The sequence below is a fragment of the Neofelis nebulosa genome, chromosome 8, assembly GCF_028018385.1.
Source record: "Neofelis nebulosa isolate mNeoNeb1 chromosome 8, mNeoNeb1.pri, whole genome shotgun sequence".
Lineage (NCBI taxonomy): Eukaryota > Metazoa > Chordata > Mammalia > Carnivora > Felidae > Neofelis > Neofelis nebulosa.
The window spans coordinates 114,342,152-114,363,577 of NC_080789.1; the positions used below are offsets into that span (position 1 = coordinate 114,342,152).

At 37.5% G+C, this 21,426-nt stretch overlaps 1 protein-coding gene across 6 annotated transcripts in view; it reads right to left on the reverse strand.

The window, feature by feature from the left end:
* Positions 1–9,451: 9,451 nt before the first annotated feature.
* ZEB1 (zinc finger E-box binding homeobox 1) overlaps positions 9,452–21,426 on the reverse strand; it is a 198,927-nt gene continuing 186,952 nt past the window's right edge. For all 6 annotated transcript variants that reach the window (XM_058681545.1, XM_058681544.1, XM_058681547.1 and 3 more), the window contains 3 exons: positions 14,677–16,484; positions 12,089–12,269; positions 9,452–11,972 (listed from right to left, as the gene is read on the reverse strand). In XM_058681545.1, the coding sequence (XP_058537528.1) occupies positions 11,377–11,972; positions 12,089–12,269; positions 14,677–16,484 (2,585 nt within the window). In that variant the 3' untranslated portion in view covers positions 9,452–11,376. The remainder of the gene's footprint in view (positions 11,973–12,088; positions 12,270–14,676; positions 16,485–21,426) is intronic.

A 21,426-nucleotide genomic window follows, 5' to 3' on the forward strand; every position in this document is an offset into this window, starting at 1 on the left:
CTGCCTAGTTCAGGCTGCTATAGCTACAATGCCATAGACTGGGTGGCATAAACAACAAATGTTTATTTCTTACAGTGCTGCTGGAGGCTGGGAAGCCCAGGATTAAGGTGCCAATAGATTCACTGTCTGATGAAGGTCTGCTTGCTGGTTCATGGACAATGATTTTCATATTGTACTCTCACATGGCATGAAGAGAGTAAGGGAGCTTTCTGGGTGGGGGGGGGTCTCTTTTATAAGGATACTAATCCCAACATGAAGGCTCCACCCTCATGACTTAATCACTCTCCAAAGGCCCCACCTCCAAATACCATCACACAGGGGGTTAAGCTTCAACATAGGAATTTTGGGAGGATACAAAAATTCAATCCATAGCCATACCCTGTGGGTCTGGGTACTTTTTGGAATCTTTCATTTAATTTCCCTAATAATTATTGGTCTACTCAATATTTCTTCTTGTGCCATTTTTTTTTTTTTGTAATTTATATTTTTCCAGAATTTGTTCATTTTGTCTAGATTTTCTACATTTGTTAAGGCTGGATTCTTAATAATTTTGCTTCTGTTATATTTCTGTTGTGTCATAGTTAATCCTCCTTTAATTCAGGATTTGATTTACCTCATCTCTTTTTATCTTGGATGGTTGTGCCAGAGGTATGTGTACCTGATTAGACAGATTCATCTTCTAATTTGTTTGCACCAGCCAAAGCAGATCCAATTTTCTTTAAAAATCAGCAAAACCTTTCCCACTTATGGATAGTTCTTGTTCTCTTTTCAATTTTCTTTGGGACTTTTCCAAACCAGATAAATTCTTGGGAGTCACATTAAAGGTTTTAAAGTATATAATTTAAATGCAATTTCACGTAATATATGACAGAAGAGACAGACCAGATCTCTTATCTCAGGGAGACTAGGGTCTAAGGGAAATCAGGCTACTATTAAATAATCACCTGAAAACAAAAATTACAGATGTGGTGAGTTTTAAGGAGCAGGGAAAGGCTATGAGAGGTGATGCAAGGGGCACTACTCAGTTATGACAGTAAAGGAAGATTTTTCTTTGTAAATGATAAGACTTAACCTGGGGAGGAGGAGAAAGAATAGCATTTTATAAAGGGGATACAGCATGAACAAAGGTCCTTGGGCAGGGAGCCAGTGTGACTGAATGAAGAGAAAGAAAAATAAATATATCCAGGGATTCCTATACTCAAGTCTGACACAGTGAGGTTGGTTGTATATTTAGACAGAGTAGTGTTGAGAATGCGCACTAGGTTATAAACTAAAACAGGTATGAAATACAGTTGGAAAAAAACAAAAGACAAATTGAAAGATATAAATCTTATTTGCATCCTGAGAGGAACTACAGAGACAGATTTTAATAAGTGAACATACCCTCAGGAAATACTTCTCTCTCACTGCAAGTGCCATAACAAATACTGTCTTCAGAAGAGTTTGAAATCGTTCCTACATTGATTTGAAATAACTAAAACTCAAAATGGTGGTTTAAAATAAAAATATATTTTAAACTTAAAATGATTCTTTGAGTGAAGGGGGTCAAAAGGTACAAACTTCCAGTTATAAAATAAATGTCATGGAGATGTAATGTACAACATTATGATTATAGTTAATAGTACTGTATTGCATATCTGAAGGTTGCTAAGAGAGTCAATCTTTGTGCGGGTGTATGAATAAACACTTTATTATTTTTCTACAAAATTATTTTTAATTTAATTTACAATTCCATTGTAGTTAACATTCAGTGTTATATTAGTTTCATGTGTACAGTATAGTGATTCAATAATTCCATCCATCACCCGGTGCTCATCATGACAAGTGCACTCCTTAATCCCCATCACTTATTTCACCCATCCCCCCCCACTCCCCTCTGGTAACCATCAGTTTGTTAAGAGAGTAAATCTTGAAAGTTCTTATCACAAGAAAAAAAACGTTCTTTGGGATGACATAATCCAAAGGAACACGTTATATCTGGATTAAAATTTGTTCAATCTTTCCCATTTCCCAATGTTGAAGATTAATATATTTTCAACTTATAAAATAGCCTTTCATTTAATTTGAGTGAAAAGGTGCCGTTTAGGAAATTTTCCAGTCTGCAACCAGCAGCATTTCCCAAGAGTACAAACTCAGCAGCAATGCATAATGATGCTGTACCTTGATTTATCCAGGAAGTGGTGTGCGCACATTGGCACTTCTGTGTACCTCATGCCATATACCAGCTTTTTGTTTGAAAGATGATATCCACGATTGGTAAGTATCTCTTGAAGTGAATAAGCTCCAGGTTTGCTTAAAGGATACAAACTTCAGCTGTGCCAAATATGTGAGTGTAGGCTGCAAATCTGGGCTAAAAATGAGCCAAGAAATTGAGAGGATGTGATTTACAGCTTCTGTTCGAAAGAAGTTGATACCAAATAATTTGCTCGTCCTAATAGGGTTTTAATAGATTCTTTCCCATGACACTTACTGAAAACTAGAACACTAAGCATAACAGAAGCCTTATTATGACTATGGATTTAGTAATGTGACAAACAAATCGCCTTGGTTATAAAACCTGAGATTGCTTCATTTGGTTTTGCAGCATATGGAATTCTTCCTAGCAAACCATTACACATGTAGCATGCCTTTCTAATTAAAACCAATGATTCCCTTTGTCACCGTTTATCCCATTGGTTCTGGGTAGAGAAATCTTCACAGCATCATATGTAAAGGCCAAATACCATAGTCTGAAGTGCGACTCTTCCACGACCTCTCCTGGCCCTGCCACCCGTCAGGCTCTTATAAGAACCTTGGAGATAAACAGTCTTCATGCTCTTCCCTGAAAGAGACTTCTACCTTCCTGCTTCTGTAGTTTATGAAATGCTGCCTGGAAATCCTTGCAATTCTTTTAGAATCAGCTCATATGTTCCACGCCTCCTGGAAACTTTATGTGGTCTACATAATTATGTTTCCCAATCTCAAAACACCAATCTTCTGTCATAAGGACTCTGCTTTTTGGAGTCACAGAACAAAAGTAGCATCTTAAATGCTCTGAGAAGTCATACAGTAAACACATCTGTTAATTTTTGTTCAGCTCAGCAGGTCCTAAACTTATTTGATCATGGAATTCTCTCCCACCCCAAACCACATTCATTAATATCCCAGAGAGCACACTTTGAGAAATGTCTCCCTGCTATACTGCGTTCCCTCTTCTTACACCCTTATTTATTCATTCATTCAGCCAATATGGCTAAACGCAAATGGGCCAAACAGGTCATCAGTGTTGTCCTTTTAAGAAAGATTAATAGGTAGCACGTGAAGATGAATAGTCAAAAGAGGAAATCTACTTATTCAGCGTCTCCTATATGCAGCACATGCTCAAAACACTTGTACACGTTTTCTCATTTAATCCCCATGACAGAGTATATTAAGTACATTTTACAAATGAAGAATCTGAGAAGTGATTCCTAACATTCTGAGAGTTAAACATATGTCTATATGACTGGGAGAAACCAAAGGTCTTTTTGTGATAGGGTAAGAGGTTATAGTATTACTTAGCCATCAAAAAGAATAAAATCTTGCCATTTGCAGCAACATGGATGGAGCTAGAGAGTATTATGCTAAGTGAAATAAGGCAGAGAAAGACAAACACCATGATTTCACTCACATGTGGAATTTATCATATGTGGAATTTAAGAAACGAAACAGATGAACATATGGGAAAGGGGAAAAAGAGAGAGAGAAACAAGCCATAAGAGACTCTTAGAGAACAAACTGAGGGTTGATGGAGGGAGGTGGATGGGGGATGGGCTAGATGGGTGATGGGTATTAAGGAGGGCACTTGTTGGGATGAGCACTGGGTGTTGTATGTAAGTGATGAATCACTTGATTCTATTCCTGAAACCAGTACTACACTGCATGATAGCCAACTTAAATTTAGGTTAAAAAAAGAAGGAAATATTGAGTTACTGCACAAAGACAATGGCCACACAATCGAAATTTATACTTAGAACACAAAGCCAATGCTTATTACCTGTTGTTTTGATCTTTTAACTAATAAAGGAAATGGAGGTTATTTGAGGTTGACATCAGAAAGGATAAGTTTTACAATTTTTATAAATATACCTGTGTAGCCAACACACAATCATGTTATACTTAGCATACCTGCTTTTAGACTCAGCCATGTGTTTGTTGTTATTTATTGCGGAATGGTATTCCATTGTGTGAAAATACTACAGTTTGTTACTAATTCAATGTTTTATAGACATTTGGGTTATTGTCAGTGTGGCTATTATGACTAAAACTGCTATGAACATCTTAATACAAGTTTTTGAACATATGTTTTCATTTATCTCGGGTAAATACTAAGGAGGGGATTTCTGGGTATGTTAAGTATGTGTTTAACTTTATAAAACACTGAGAGACTATTTTTAAAAGTGGCTGTATTTTTTATTTTTTTAACATTTTTTTTTTTTTTTTGAAAGAGAGACAGAGCATGAGCGGGGACAGAGAGAAAGAGAGAGAGAGTGGGAGACACAGAATCTGAAGCAGGCTCCAGGCTCCAAGCTGTCAGCACAGAGCCTGACGTGGGCTTGAACTCATGAACGGTGAGATCATGACCTGAGCTGAAGTCAGACGCTTAACCAACTGAGCCACCCAGGCGCCCCAAAAGTGGTTGTACTTTTAAAAATCACCACCACCAATGCATGGAAATTCTGGTTGCTCTATATCTTGGTCAACATTTGGTATTACTGATAGTCTTTTATCAGTCTTCTACTGATAGCACATTGTGGTTTTAATTTGCCTTTCTCTAATCACTAATGATGTTGATCATTGTTTCATGTGCTTATTTCCCATCTGTACACCTTCTCTGGTAGAATTATCTTCTCAAATATTTTGCTCACTTAAAAACTGGGTTGTCTCATTATTGAGTTGTCTAGTTCTTTATATATTCAAAACTTACATACATATATTTTTAAGTTTTGTTGAGGTATAATTCACATACCATAAAGATACCCATTTAAAGTATACAATTCCATAATTTTTAGTATATTCATAGACTTGTGTAAATATCATCACTATCTAATTTAGAACACTTTCATTATCCCACACCCACTAGCAGTCACTACCCAATCTCTCCGCACTCCCATGCCTAGACAACCACTAATTTATTTGCCTATTTCGGACATTTCATATAGTGGAATAACAGAAGATGTAGTTTTTTTGTAACTAGCTTCTTTCATTCGCATGAAGTTTTCAAGGTACATTCATGTTGTAGCACGCATCAATACTTCACTCCTTTTATTGTCAAGTAATATTTTGTTGTATGGACACACCATGAATTTATTTATTCATCAGTTGATTGACAATAGGGCTGTTTCCAGTTTTTAGCTATTATAAATAATGCTGCTATGAACAATGTATACAGGTTTTTGTGTTGGATGTATGTTTTCATTTCTCTTGAGTATAAAGATACATATTTGCAAATATTTTTTCCCAGTAGGGTTTTCCATCTTGATTTCCTTAAGAGTATCTTTCGGAGAGCAAAAGTTTAAAATTTTTATGAAGTTCAGTTTGTCAATCCTTTTCTTTATGGTTTGTTCATCCTTTTTGTGTCTTATCTAGGAAATTTTTTCTTAACCCAAGGTCACAAAGAATTTTTCTTCAAGATTTACAACTTAAGCGCTCATATTTATGTCTATATTCCATTTGGAAACAATTTCTGTGTATGGTAGGAGATGAAGATCAAGTCCATTTACCAGCACTACATTTTGAAAAGATGGGTTATCTTGTCATCTTTGGCAACAACCAATAAACTGTAAATGTGTGGATGTTTTCTCAACTCTTAATCCTGTTTTCCTGATAGTCTATTCTCATGCCAATACAACTCTGCATTGACTACTATAGCTTTATAGTAACTCTAGAAATCAGATAGTATAAATCCTCCAACTTTATTCCATTTCAAAATCATTTTGCCTACTTGAAGTCTTTTGCATGTCAATTTCTACAGTTATGTGGATAGGACTTGTACTAAAATTGTACTGACGAGATAAATTTGGGGAGGACTGACAGCATAATGATATTGCAGTTTCCTGATTCATAAATAAGGAATTTTTTTGCATCTTCATTTTCTTTGCATCTTTTCTTTCAGGATTGTTTTATAGTTTTCAGGGCACAGGTTTTGCTTTTCTTGTGTGTGAATTCTGTTAAATTATCCCTAAATATTTCATTTTTTGATGATACTGTTTTTTAAATTTAAATTTCCATTTTTATCATTATTATGTAGAATATTATTGAGTTTTGTATAACGAGCTTATATCCTATAACCTTGCTTTCATCTTCTCTAGTTGTTTTGTAAATTCTTTGTTTTCCACATAGACAACCAAGCTGTCTGCAAACACAGTTTTATACTTGTTCCCACCTGTGTTGCGTGCCTTTCATTTCTTTTTCTTGTCACGTTGCACTGGGTGTGACCTCTGGGGCAATGTTTGATAAAAGCATGAAGAAGACATTCTTGCCTTGTTCATAATTTTAGGAGAAAGCATTTTTTATAATTGAGTATGACATCAACTATAGGTTTTTTTGTAAGAGACTTTCATCAGGTTTAGGGAATTGCCTTCTGTTCCTACATTGCTGAGAATTTTTATGACTTGGTGTTGAACTTTGTCAGATGCTTCTATACCTATGAAGATGATTATATGGGCTTTCCTTTTGCTCTGTGAAGATGATGAATTACATTAATTGAATTTTGAATTCAATTCAACCAACCTTGCAATTCTGGGATAAATCCCACTTGGTCATGATTTATTTTCCTATTGATAACACTGTTCAAATTGATTTCCTAATATTTTGTTAGAGATTGCTGCATCTATATTCATGAGAGATGTTGGTGTGCAGTTTTTGTGTCTTGTAATTTCTTGGTTTTGGCATCAGATATATGCTGGCTTCACAGACTAGGTGGGGAGTGTTTTCTTTCTCTCTCTCTCTCTCTTTTTTTTTTTTTTTCCTGGATGGGTTTATGTAGAACTGGTACAATATCGTTTTTCGATGTTCAGTAGAATTCACCAGTGAAGCCATCTGGACCCGGAGTCTTGTTTGTGAGCAGATTTTTAACTAGAAATTTAACTTCTTCGACCTTGGACTGTTCAGGCTATTTCTTCTTTAGTGAGCTTTGGTATTTTTGATCTTTCCAGACATGTGTCATTTTCATCATAGTTGTCAAATTCATTGGGATAAAGTTCGTATTTCCTTTGTATCCTTTTACTCTATAGGATCTGCAAGATTATTTTCTCTCTCATTCTTGATATAATTTTGTCTTCTTTTTTTCTTTGATCTGGCTAGAAGTTTATCAATTTTATTAATCCTTTCAAAGAATCTGATTCTGATTTCATTGATTTATTTTCTTTTTCATTGATTCATTATTTTTCTGCTTCCTATGCCGTTTATTTATATCTTTATGCCTCCTTTCTGCTTGGCTTGGGTTTAATTTTATTCATTTCCTAGTTCTTAAGGTAGTTAGATACTTAAGTCCTCTATTCTTTTTAAATATAAGCATTTAATGCTATACGTTTTCTTATAGGTACTGCTTTGCTGCACACTACAAGTTTTGATAAAGTGCATTTTCATTTTTATTTAGTTCATCTTATTTTATAATTGTTAGTTTCTTTTTTTCTTTTTTTTTTTTTGCTGAGGGGTTACTTGGAAAAGTGTGGTCTGATTTCCAATAATTTGGGGGGATTTTCCAGACATATTTGTTACAGATTCCTGGTTTAATTTTTTTGTAATCCAAGGAAACATTTTATTTGCAATTCTTTTGAATTGAGCGTTGGTTTATGGCCCATATTATGGCTTCTCTTTATGAATATCCCATGTGCCGTTGGGGGAAAACGTGTGCTCTGCTGTTGAATGGAATGTATTTATCCATGAGAGCAGGGGAGCTTCTGCTGTCTCGTAAGGTTCAGAGACAAAGTCCATATTGTGATTGTCCTAATGTGCCCTCCCTTTGATCTTAAGAGGAGAAATCTAAGTTTACAATTTCATGTTCTCAAGGCTAATTTTAAGTTTGCACACAGATTTGAAAAATCTCATGCCCCTCCTTTTCTTTTTCATCATGTTTTGAAATGTATATTGGTCTTGCTGACATTTTCTTCTCACAATTTTTAAGGCCAGGTTTGAGTTTAAATGTAGTGTGAACTATTCTTACACAAGATACGACACAGGCTTGTTAAGAACATGGATTTAGAGTCAGATAGGCCTGTGTTTAAATCCTTATTCTGCTACTTAATACGTACATATATGTATGTGTGTGTGTGTGTTCATGGGCACATGATTTTTATGTGTATTCTGTAAAAATTAATTTTGATAGTGAAGCACCTGTGCATGGCACAAGTGAACAAAATATGGCCCTATTGTTATGTGGTTTGAGAAAATAGTGGGAAGTGTTCACATGTTAATAATGCCTAGATTCCTCTGTTAGCCATTTATCAGTATGCACCAAGCACCGCCTTCTTTGAGCTTCTTATTACAGTGATTGCAATACAAATGCCTCCTAAGAAGGGCTATTTCTTAATCCTATACGGTCAATTTGTTTATCGGATAGCTGTTTTTAGTGACAAGAAATGAAGCACCATGATGTTAATGAGTACTTAGGAATGCGGGGCCCTGAAAAGGGAAGTGGGTCCTAAAATAGATTCTCCTCAGATTGGTCATGTCACCCATGCTGGAAGCAGTCATATCCACAGGCCTTGAATGCTTACGTCATGTACCACGAAGGTAAACATCAAAAAGATACCTAGAAATGAACTCAAATCAGAACAGGTCAGGCAACAGAAAAAGAAGGTATACTTTACTGTTTGTTTACGATGCCAAATGTTTAATAGGACCTGAGTAAGAAAAATACTAAATTTCTGGACTTATTTAATATACATGTTCTTAGATCAGAAGCAAAAGAGTAGTAAAGACATAGCCGAACTCTGTTAACATGCAAATTGTATTTTCACTCAACAGAATTTGTTGTACCTATTAGTGCCAGGCACTCTGCTAGGCATTGGGGATGTGAGAGTGACTCTGGCAGATGCGGTTCCTCTTCCTAGTGGGGAAGGAATATAAATAACCACGAGAGCTATGGCAAGAAAGGTACAAGGGATGAGGAGTGTACAGAGGAAAGGCATCTAAACCCAGGCTTCCCTGCAGTGACCGGAGGGTGAGATGTCATGGGATCAAGAGTGGGGGTGGTGGTGGTTAAGGGTTTCAGGAAGAGGGAGCAACCTCTGAGGAAGCCTTTAGTTGCCAACTCTGACCTTCCCAGAAACACTTAGCCAAAGGGAAACCCATGATTTAGTGGTGACTGTCTAAAACATTTAGTTTCTTACCCAGATTCAGCCCAAGGTAAATCAAGTGCAGGACAACCCCACTTCACAGAGAGATTTCCAAAGAAAATCTTGATAAGAATTAAAAGAACGACAGCAGGTCAGGCTTGTTGATGCATTTTATTGTGAGATGGGGGAGTCTGGTAAAAAACTAGAAAATGACCATGGTGTAACAAGGAACTTAAAAATGAAGAATCAGATTTGTAACTTACATACATGAATACAGGAACAAATTGGCACAAAATGTTAAACATTGTTCCCAACACTGTTTATATAAGGTTATCCTAATTTGGCTTACTAAGGAAATGAGAGTTTTATGGTTAGGCTAATCTCTTAATAAAACTGCAGAGCATCATGCTATTAGTCACACAGTGAATTTCAAAATTTAAGAGTTTTATATTAAAAACTGGGTAAAGGTAAAATGACTTGATTGTAGTTGTAAAACTAATACATTCCCATTTAAATTCTGTTCTACAGTCCAAGGCAAGTATAAATGTTAACATAACACTGTTAAATCAAATCTCAATGCAAGAGAACCAATTGCATCTCTACTTTAAATCTTATCAACTTTCCAAATTTTCATACTAAAATATATTATTGTATTAATACAAACTACAGTATTATACACTACACTGTGTAATAAATAAAGAAATATAAAAATAAGACACATAAATATAAAAGTTTTCTAAAACTAAAAGTACATGTCAGTAAGAAGGGTATTAATACTGCCAGGTTTGAAGACGTACAGTACAAAAATGTTGCACAGATCTATAAACTAAAAGAAATAAAATAATACTGATAGGTAAAAATCAGCTAATGTTGTTAATAAACTGGGTCCATAATAACTAACATTTGGAAACAGTTATGAGCCAAACAATGATGGCATGTCCATGTCTGAAATGCAAGTACATGGATAGAGCAGATTAGAAAATTTCCCTTTCATTTCTGTAGAGAAATTTTGAAAGTCAATTAACACAAAATGGATGCTGAGGAATTAAAGGGTGAAATGTCCCAGTGTTTAGGTTTCTCTGACAAGAGTCAGTGGTTTTAAGTTTTATTTGGAATTTTGATACAACAAACAAATCGACAAATGCTAGTTATTGTAGGCCACACACTGAACGAAGGCGGGTTAGAGCCTTGAAAATACTGATAAATGGCACTTACAGCACACAGGTCTTGCTTAAGGCCAAAGGAGACACAAAGCTTCATATCATATCCTTCATATTTGTCACCACATATTCAAAACACGATTACAGACACTGTTTCTGACGACTCTGCTGCCCTTCCCAGCATTAACACTGTTAGTCCCTGCAATCAGAACTCAGTGGCAATCTTCTGAACTCCATTTGAAACCACATAAGTAAGAAACTTCAGTTCTTCTATCGGCTGCTTTCTTAAGGCTAACAATACACTTTAAATGATAATACTCCACTATGACATCTAAGTATTAGAAATTACTACCTTCTAGATTGGATTTATAAAAGGTAGCTAGCATGTTTTGGAACTGCATTATACTTCTCTGTGAAGGGAATTCTGTAGTGCAGAAGTTCTCACATTTTAAAAAACATAATAAAATACTGAAGCGGATTTAGCATACGTTTACCAATAAAAAAATTATAAAATTTCTCCCAATTGTACAGCTTAAGAATAAACCAACGTAAGAGTGATAATACTGACAAAAATGAAACAATGCCAGATGCTTACCTAATTAATCAGTTTCCTTTAACCTGTTCAATCTTTGCTTTCCGAGTCATTAAAGTTTTCTAATCTGCTTCGTGTTACAAACTTGTTCCTAACTTTGAAAAATGCATGAAAAATTACTAGGTCTGAGATCAGGCACACCCGGATTTTTTTTTGTGTGGTTTTTTTTTTTTTTTTTTGTATTTTGTATTTTTTTAAATTTTTACTTTACACAGTAGTGAACAGAAACCACAGTATACAGGTTACTGTGTTTCCATGAAAAGCATGTATAATATAGAACAAACTTCATTACCAATTAGAATTTATTTTCCTTCTAGAAAAACTATTAGGCTTCATTTGTTTTTTCTTCTGACACCTGCTCACTATTCTCGCTTACTTTTTGTTCTAAGCTGCTTGCTTGATTTACAGCTTCATCATCCTTCATCAGACCTTCAGTTTTTGCCTCTTCTCCCTCATTCTCTGCCTTTTCTCCCTCTTCTTCCTCCATTTCGTCTTCCTCCTCCTCCTCTTCCTCGTCCCCTTGTGGTTTTTCACATTCTTTTTCTTCCTGCAGTTCTTCCATCTCTTTGTCCTCCTCCTCCTCTTCCTCTTTGTCACTATCTTCATCCTCTTCCCTTGTCAAACTCTCTCTCTCATCTGAGTCGGCCTGTGAGGGGGACGCCTGAGCACCAACGTGCTCACTCCTCAGGACTTCCTGTCCCGCCTCTTCCTGCTCGGTGCTATCGCGCTCTTCCGCTTCTCTCTTGCAGTAGGAGTAGCGATGATTCATGTGTTGCGAGTAAGACCCAGAGTGTGAGAAACGCTTGCCACATTTGTCACATTGATAGGGCTTTTCTCCAGAATGCAATCGCATGTGTTCAATCAAATGATGTTTGTGTTTAAATGCCTTTTTACAGATTCCACACTCGTGAGGTCTTTTACCTGCAAAATAAGAAGAACACAGCCATGAAACAGTCCTCACAAGGATTTTGGGGGCACCTCAGTTTGGGGAAAGCATTGCAGATTCACTTTTGAAGTCATCAGGTTCATCAACATACCTGTGTGTTCATATTTATGTCTCAATAACGAGCTACTCTTTTGGAATATCTTATCACACAAATCACAAGCATACATTCCATTTTCTGTCTTCCGCATTTTCTTTTTGGGTGGTGTAGAGTCAGAGTCATTCTGATCCTCTACATTTGATACTCCTTCTGAGCTAGTGTCTTGCCTTTCATCCTAAAGGAAGAAAAGAAGATAAAATTTAATTTCTACTTAAAAGATAAACAAGAGACCTATATAAAAGCATAGGTTAAAAGAAACTACTTAATTAAAAAAAAAATCTTTTTACTTTAGAGCAAGAGTGCATTGCATCTCCCTCACGAGTGGAGGAGAGAGAAGAGGGGGGCGAGAATCCTAAGCAGGCTCCATGCTCAGCCTGGAGCCAGACGTGGGGCTAGATTCTATGATCTTGATACATGACCTGCACCAAAGAGCAAGAATTCGAGGTTTAACCAACTAGGCCACCCGGGTGCCCCGATTTATACTTTCAATAATTTGACCAAAGCAAGCATACTACTCATCACTGCAGATGGGCTCCAAGGGTGGGGCTAGGTGACAGGTGGGGGTCCATATAGACAAAAGGGAGGTTGGGGGCAATATAGTTACAATGATGACAAAAACAAGTGATCAACTGATGAAAAGAAAGGACACCAAAAAGAAAGAATGTAAAATGCATAGTAACCAAATTTACTTGGTTCCAAATAAATAATACCTTTATGAGAAATTTGCCAAAAATATTAACTTAAGGGTTTGCTACATAATCACTAATTTCCAACCGCATCATTGTTTTCATTCTGGGTTTTACAGAGCAAAAGTTAAGATTCTATTTTTACAAAGTGGTCTTTGAATTGTGTCCTCCGGAATTTCAGAGTTCTATGAACTGACCTCCCTGGGTTTTTTGTTTTTTGTTTTTTTTTTGAAAAGAGAGGTCTGCTCTACTACTTTTCTAAGGAACAAGATGAAAAACTGTGCAGGAGAGTCTGCATTTTCAAACAAGAATACTTGCTAGTCAGAATAAATCTGCAGACTTTCAGTGGAATAAAATCATTTCAGCAGTCTCAGGGAGGTACTTTTGTGCAGGATACTCATGTAGGTAAACAACGATTGGTAGAGGAATTGGGTTCCTCAAGATCCTTCCATCTTTCCTAATGTCTTCTGTTCTATTGTCTCTAAACCCACAAATTTTCTGAAAGTTCAAAGGTTTTTACAACGTTTCTTCTAGTTCTGCAAGGTGGGAGAGGTGCAGCCATTTGGGTCATTTGTGAGCTGCCGGTTTGCGCTGAAGTAACCTGACTACTTTTATTGCTATTTGATCTGGTCATATGATTAACTGAAAGGTTAGTGGGTCTCCCTTTATTCTTCAAAGGTGTGCACAGTGTTTTATACACCAAGAATCTAGGTGAAGTCATTGGTCATGTGAGAATTTTTTTCAAGAGTAATCACAATGGCAGGAAACCCAATCAGTAGCAATATTTAAGGGGGGAAAAAGCAGCAAATACACATTTGAACAGGATATTGTAATTATGTTAATTGCACCTACTTATAGCATGAATTTGGATAAAAGATCAAATTTATCCCAGTATTTGGTTGATTCAATCAGAAATTGATGAAAAAAATTGGGGGGGGGACATCAAGGTTGGTGACCTAGAGAAAGTCTGGACAACGAGCCACACAATAGTCACACAAAATGGCTCTATCTAAAACCACATCATGGATTTTGGGGGGAAAGTAAGGAGGGAAATGTATATATAGATCCACAACAATGCTTCCTCATATATATCAATTATGACTGAATACTATTTTAGTTCACAGCTCATAAAGTGATCAGCACGTTCACTAGATGGACTCTTTGTATAGTTAATTCTCATTTAATTAAAGCCTTTAACAAACATAGGTGTTAACACATAAAAAGTAATAACTAAGTTCTGCTGGGGTGAAATGTCTATGAATGGCAACATGGTTTCATGTGTTAGTTATCATAAGGCAGAAACCGTTACTAATTGGGGAATATAACTATAAAACCAGGAATCCAATTAGTGAGTATTCCAGTATTTCTTTTCTTCCTTCAAATAGTCAAGTCTTTAGCTGAGAGTTCTCATTATCAGAGTAGAATAACAAAACTGTAGTTGATAACTATCCCTTGGTTAGTAAAACACTGAAGACGGGATGCTACAAAAGTTAAAGCAAACATTCATCTATTTCTTTTCAAAAATGATAGTCTGTATCAACCTGCTTGGCTCTACAGAAACTGATTTTTATTAGAAAAATTTCACTGAAGGGGTGCCTGGGTGGCTCAGTCAATTAAGCCGACTCTTGGTTTTGGCTCAGGTCATGATCTCGCAGCTTTGTGGGTTCGAGTCCCATTTCAGGCTCTGTGCTGGCAACGCAGAGCCTGCTTGGGATTTTCTTCCTCACCCTCTCTCTGCCCCTCCCCCACTTGCGTGCGTGCTCTCTCTCTCAAAATAAATAAACTTAAAAAAAAAAAAAGGAAAACTTTTACTGAAATAGGTCAAACTAGCATTTTACCAAACAACTTCAGGATGGGGAGGACTTTTTTTTTTTTTTTTTTTTTTTTTTTGGTTACCTGATTCCCATTTGGCTGGATCACTTTCAAGGGTGGTTCCTGGACTGCAGGGCTGACGGTAGTAGAGTATGTGTAAGCCACCTGGGGAATCAGAATAGTCTGCTTATTGGCAGCTAGTGCTCGCAAGCATGGAACACTGTTCTGGTCAGCAATGGCCACGATTGTGGGTAACTGGGCAGTGACTGTAGGTATAGCAATATTTATGGGGTTGGCACTTGGTGGGATTACATTTACAACTGGTTCTGAGTCTGTAACACAACTGTCCTTTTGTGGCTCCTTTTTTGCACAAGATAAGTTCAAGGGTTCTTCCTGGACAGAATAAACACTGTTCTGGTAAACACTAGTGATAGTTGACCTTTCCAATAATTCTCCCTGTTGCTTTGGTAGTGAAAGATCAAGAGGTTCTACTTGTGGTTCTTCCTGTGCACCTTCCGCTGTGTACAAGTAACCCTGTGTATTTCTGGATGAGGAAAGGTTTAGAGGTGAGGGGGATGATGGACTACTTCTGGAACCATTGATGGCTGATCCCGCTGGTAAAACTGGAGAGTTAGTCATCTTCAGGGGGCTTTGCAGACTTGCTGTGCTGTCTGGGGGTTCATTTGCATTTGTAGATTGAGGCTGCTCATCGTTCTTTGCAGGGATATTGACTTTGCCTGGTTCGGGAGAAGATGGTTCAGAAGACTGCACTGAGATCTGTCCAGCTTGCATCTTTTCAAACCACTTTTTTACTACATCCAGTGGTAGGTTTACTGAATCAGCAATTTTTGAGAGCTCTTCTGCACTCGGTTGTGCATTCAAAGCATAATACGCTTTTAGAAGAGACAAAAGGTTCTTTAAAGGTGGCTGACTGGGAGACAAATTGCCATCTCCACTTGATGAAACAGAGGACTCGGGCTTCTCAGCTTCTGGTGCAGGGAGTGGAGGGGGCTGAGCAGGCTGCTTTAGGTCATAGTGCTTTAATTCTGGAAGTGCATTAATATCTCCTGGACATTCGTCACACAGAAGGCAAGTGCTATCGTTCACTCCTCCTTCAAAGCTTTTGTCCTTCTCAGATTTAACAGTAAGATCTTCGGGTAACTTTTCACTTTTGCAACTGTTTGTGGGGACCGGATTTTCTTTTTTTAAATTCTGAGGAACAACTTGAAGTTGGCTAGGCTGCTCAAGACTGTAGTTAATGATAATTTTGGTTGTTCCATCTTGATCAACCAAAGGAAGACTGATGGCGGAAATAACAGAATGGCCACCTTGCTGTATGGATGAAGCATTGATTGTTTCTTGTTCTTTGGATGCAAGATTGGCTTGATTATTCTCCAAAACTTGCCTTATTACATTACCATCTACTGCCACTTTAAGTACATTCTGAATATCGCTTAAATTGATACTTATGGGAGACACCAAACCAACTGTTGGCAGAACAACAGCTTGCACCACACCCTGAGGAGAACTGGTTGCCTGTAACGGGCCACCACCACTAAAAACCCCATTTTGTAAAGGGGTTGAACAGTTGATTCCTGAAGCAACCACAATGGGTTTGAATTCATAATCCACAGGTTCAGTTTTAATTTGGTTTATAGAAAGTTGCTCTTGAAGGGGTTTATTCTCTATCTTTTGCCTTATCTGTGGTCGCGTGGGACTGCCTGGTGAGGCCGAAAGAGATGGTGAGGAACACTGAGACGTCTTGAGTCCTGTTCTTGGTCGCCCATTCACAGGCATCAAGCTGATACATTTCTTGCTGCTTATGTGTGAGCTATAGGAACCAGAATGGGAAAAACGTTTCTTGCAGTTTGGGCATTCATATGGCTTCTCTCCTAAACAAAATAAATTACATTCACTGCATTACTACACATACATTTTTATGTGTCCACATTTTCCTTTAAGCAAGCAGTATCAATTTAAACAGAGGTTACTGTGGATCTTGTGATACAATTTTATTTAGAATCGTCATTTGAAGTTCAGAACTGACATAAGTGCTATGAAGACTAATAAAACCTTAGTCTGAAGTACATGTGCTAACCAATCAGGGAATCTTTGCAGCATATGTATGTAATATTTCTGCTAACCTTTAAACCTTCAAATAATTCTCAAATAATTACAGCTGACTCTTTCTTGAACAACATGGATTTGAACTGCACAGGTTGACTTCCACTTACACGTGGAAGGTTTTCAATAAATATAATACAGTACTGTAAATGCATTTTCCTTATGACTGTCTTAATAACGTTTTCTTTTCTGGAGCTTACTTTATTCTAAGAATACAGTATATAATACATATAACATATAAAATATGTATTAATTGACTATGTTGTTGGTAAGGCTTCTGGTCAAGAGCAGGCTATTAGTAATTAAGTTTTTGGGAAGTCAAAAGTTGTATGTGGATTTCTGACTGCACGGGGCACCAGCAACCATAACCCCTGCATCGTTCAAGGGCCAAACGTACATCTATTCTTTCAAATCATTTTTGTTATGGGGCACCTGGGTGGCGCAGTCGGTTAAGCGTCCGACTTCAGCCAGGTCACGATCTCACGGTCCGTGAGTTCGAGCCCCGCGTCAGGCTCTGGGCTGATGGCTCGGAGCCTGGAGCCTGTTTCCGATTCTGTGTCTCCCTCTCTCTCTGCCCCTCCCCCGTTCATGCTCTGTCTCTCTCTGTCCCAAAAATAAATAAAAAACGTTGCAAAAAAAAAAAAATTTAAAATAAAAAAAAAATCATTTTTGTTATCTTATTTCACCTCCCTGTGTTATTTTCTCTATTTCACTATACTTAACCATCCACAGGAGAAATTATTAGAAGAAAAGTTAAGTAAAATCTCCCATAAGACTTCAGTACCAATATCTATCCTTGACTGTATACATCATACGAATACCTACACTTCCCATATCCACAAGGTTTTAAGGTTTCCTCGAAAAGATCTTCTCAATGGGAAGAAAACTTTAGATATGAGGTACTGCTAGGAGCGATGGCTTATTAAACTAGGAGGTATGTACTCCTGGAGACATAAGGCAATGTTCTAATGGGTACGCAAAACTTTCTTATAGTTCCAATTTTAGTGACAGCAGTTATGGTAATTTAAAACATTGCAATATTAAAACACAGATTACATTATGGAGAATAATAAAACATTTGTGTGAATTGTTAGGCAAATGACCACAATGTCAAAGAAGCACCTTGCTTGTACAGACCTTCATCAAGTTGCTTCCCTAGACCTTTGGGGGTACAAGGCATTTATTCTTCTTGGCTGTTAGGGACACTTTGGTAGAAAAATTTGAAAAGCATGAAGCCAAATGGAATATTTTCATACAAACCTAATTTTCACTTTAATTTTAATTTATAGTTCATTAATTTGTAATTTATAGTTTTGAGACTGTGAGTCTCAGTAAGGTGGGAACCTGAGTCTTCTATGCCATTTATCCTTTGTGTAGGTCACAAAAATGCTCACTAAACCTTTTCTAGATGAATGAATGGCTAATTGCAGAATTATGAAATACGGCGATGCTAATTTATCTACTCAGTATCAAAATAAAGCTCTTTCTTTCCTCTGTTCTTTTTAAGAATTAAAATGGAAGCAGTGGGGGGGCGCCTGGGTGGCGCAGTCGGTTAAGCGTCCGACTTCAGCCAGGTCACGATCTCGCGGTCCGTGAGTTCGAGCCCCGCGTCAGGCTCTGGTCAGGCTCTGGGCTGATGGCTCCGAGCCTGGAGCCTGTTTCCAATTCTGTGTCTCCCTCTCTCTCTGCCCCTCCCCCGTTCATGCTCTGTCTCTCTCTGTCCCAAAAATAAATTAAAAAAAAAAAACAAAAAACGTTGAAAAAAAAAAAAATGGAAGCAGTGGGAAAGTCGGTGTAAACTCTTCTAATAATGGAATTTCAGTGCAAAGTTTTTAAAAAGTGACTTATATTTTCTCAAAGTATAATTACTTGAAGAATCAGATATTAGAACTGGAAGTGATCTAAGAGGCCCTCTTAATTCGGTAAAAGAGTTCATTTTATATCCTTGCAATAAAAAATTCATTTTATATCATCCTTGACTTTGGCTAGTCTCCTGCTTAAGCTCCTTTATTGAAAGAAAGTTATTACCTGCTGGACAGCTCTATGAAAGATGGTCTAGTCTGGTTCTGATGAGGATCATGAATTTGGGTTCAAAACCTGGCTCTGTCACTTACGATTCTCTAAATCTTTCCAAACTTCAGTGTTTTGGTGTGTAAATAAATGTAGATACATCCTCAATGGACTGCTATAGCAGTTACATGACATAATATAACAAAACTTTTTGTGTGGTCTTAATACATGTTAGTCATTCTTTCAAAAAGTAACTCTGGGGAGCCTGGGTGGCTCAGTCGGTTAAGCGTCTGACTTCGGCTCAGGTCACGATCTCGCGGTCCGTGAGTTCAAGCCCCGCGTCGGGCTCGGTGCTGACAGCTCGGAGCCTGGAGCCTGCTTGGGATTCTGTGCCTCCCTCTCTCTCTTCCCCTCCCCAGCTCACACTCTGTTCTCTGTCTCTGTGTTTCTCTCAAAAACAAATAAACATAAAAAAATTAAAAAAAAAAAAGGTAATTCTACTGAGAGCTAGGTTGAGTACTAAGCCAGATTTCCCTTGTTATAACGGCCTACTTTCCTGCCCACTGATGCCGCACAGAACAAGTCTAACTTTTCTTCTGAAAGCCAGAAAAGCCAGATTTTCAAACCGGTGATGAGCTGTCATCTGCATCCTCAAACTTCCTTTGTGTGGATTAAATATACCGCGGTCCTTCAAAGACTCCTCATAGGACATGGTTTTTAGAACCCTTACCCACTTGTTAACTCATCTCTGGAAATTCTCCAATTTATCAGTATCTTTCCAAAGGGATGCCTGAAATATGATTCAATACTCAAAATGTATCAGGTGAATTTCCAGTGGGGGTAAAATGAGGGATATGTTTTAGTATATCTCCATTTTAACATTTTAAATTATTGGATAACATTTTAAATTACTGGATAACATTTCTAGATAAGCTATATGCTTGCTCTCTTGCTAGAGACACTCAAAACATAAGAATCTATAATATAGATTATTTTTATCTTTACAAACAGGGAGACAGAGGAACCCACTGGCTAAGGCGACCACTTTGGAGTCAGGATACCCACACTGGGGCTCCGGCTTTGCCATGAAGAGGCTGAGTGACTTTGGATAGGTTAATTAAGCTCTCTGAACCTCCATGTTCTCATCAGTAAAAAAGGAGGAAATAATAGCATCTATCATAAGGCTGTGGTGAGGACTGTATGCATTTATGTACCCAAATAACTAGAATGTGGCTGTAAGTAGTTAAGTATTCAATAAATACTAGTTATCATTATTATTGTTGGGAGTTACCTGATATTGTATCATCACCAGAAATAAAGTGCAGAACAAACGTTGTAAAGCCAAATCCACTATGTTTGTTGGAAAACCTCTTGTTTCTAATTTCCTAGCTTTACGGTTTATAGCTAAAGTATATCACCTAATTCATCTGTCCTGCAACTGTTAAACCCTGGAGGTGGCATCAGGAAGTTGTGCTGTGAAAAGTCAGATGTCCCATGAATACTGATTTCTTTTTTGTAATGGCGGAAGTGGGTGTTTGGTTGCATCTGATGTAAAAATTTTCCAGGCTAAAGGTCTAGGGCTATCGAAAAAACCTAAATTATTTTCTGGAGAGGATCACGGGCTGGGAGCAGGAGCTCTTTTGCCTCACCTCTGAGTGGAGGGGAGGTGATCTGCCCCCATCATAGCTCAGCTCCCACAGGCAGAGTTCAGATGATGGGTAACACACATGACTCTGCAGAGGGCTCATTTTAATGGTATCAGAAGAGAGCAACAATTCCGGTAATTTTAGGGAGTATAATTTGAAGGCCCTGATTAAAAACACAGCTGAGAACAAAATTACAGAGGTTTCTTTAAGGCTATGAAGCTCATCCATTGCTAGATACTCTAAACAGTGCTTTCAAAACTATCTGTGGTGAAGGGTGGGGTTTTTTTTCTTCATTTTTTTTCGTTTTAAATTTCCAATCTAATATCAGATTGATATTGTACCAAATATAATAAAAGTGTCACAGCGTTTTCTTTGTACAATAGTTTCTGAATGCTTGCTCTCAATTTCTGTAATTTGCCTTTGCAAGACCCAGTCACCACATGTTTACAGATTGGTACCAGTCCCGGGAGGACACTGAATAGCCCCACTTGGCTATCTTCCCTTGGAATAAACCAGACCATCAGAAAGCTGTACACTCGAATTGTATCCAAGTGGCTGCCCTGGAGACATGCTTTTCCTGAACTGCATTTTGGTGAAATATCACTGGCCTCCTATTGGACAGTCTTGTTTTAAAAAGAAAACCCTATCAAATTCTCTGCTGTATTATTTTGAGGATATTTGGGGGAAATGACATAAAACGTATTTTGTCCTTTCCCCTTTATGATGCTCCAAGGAACAGCTTTCCCTATGGACTTACTTAGCAGCAGCAAGAGTGATGCTTTTTCTAGTCACTGATTCCTTTTACTTATGGACTGTCTGGGTCTCGGTTACTGACGTAGTTTTCTCATTTCCCAAACCTTAGAGTCTGACGTGTGGTCCACTTTCAGCACGTGCGTGGCATTTCGTGGTGTTCATTTGTTTTCATGCTTACTTCATGCTTGTGCTACTTTCTTAACTTTACTTTCCTAATATATTTTTATAAATTAAAATTTCCTGCTGTATTAAAGGCATACAGGCCTCATATTAAGACAGGTATAAATACATAAGGAATGGA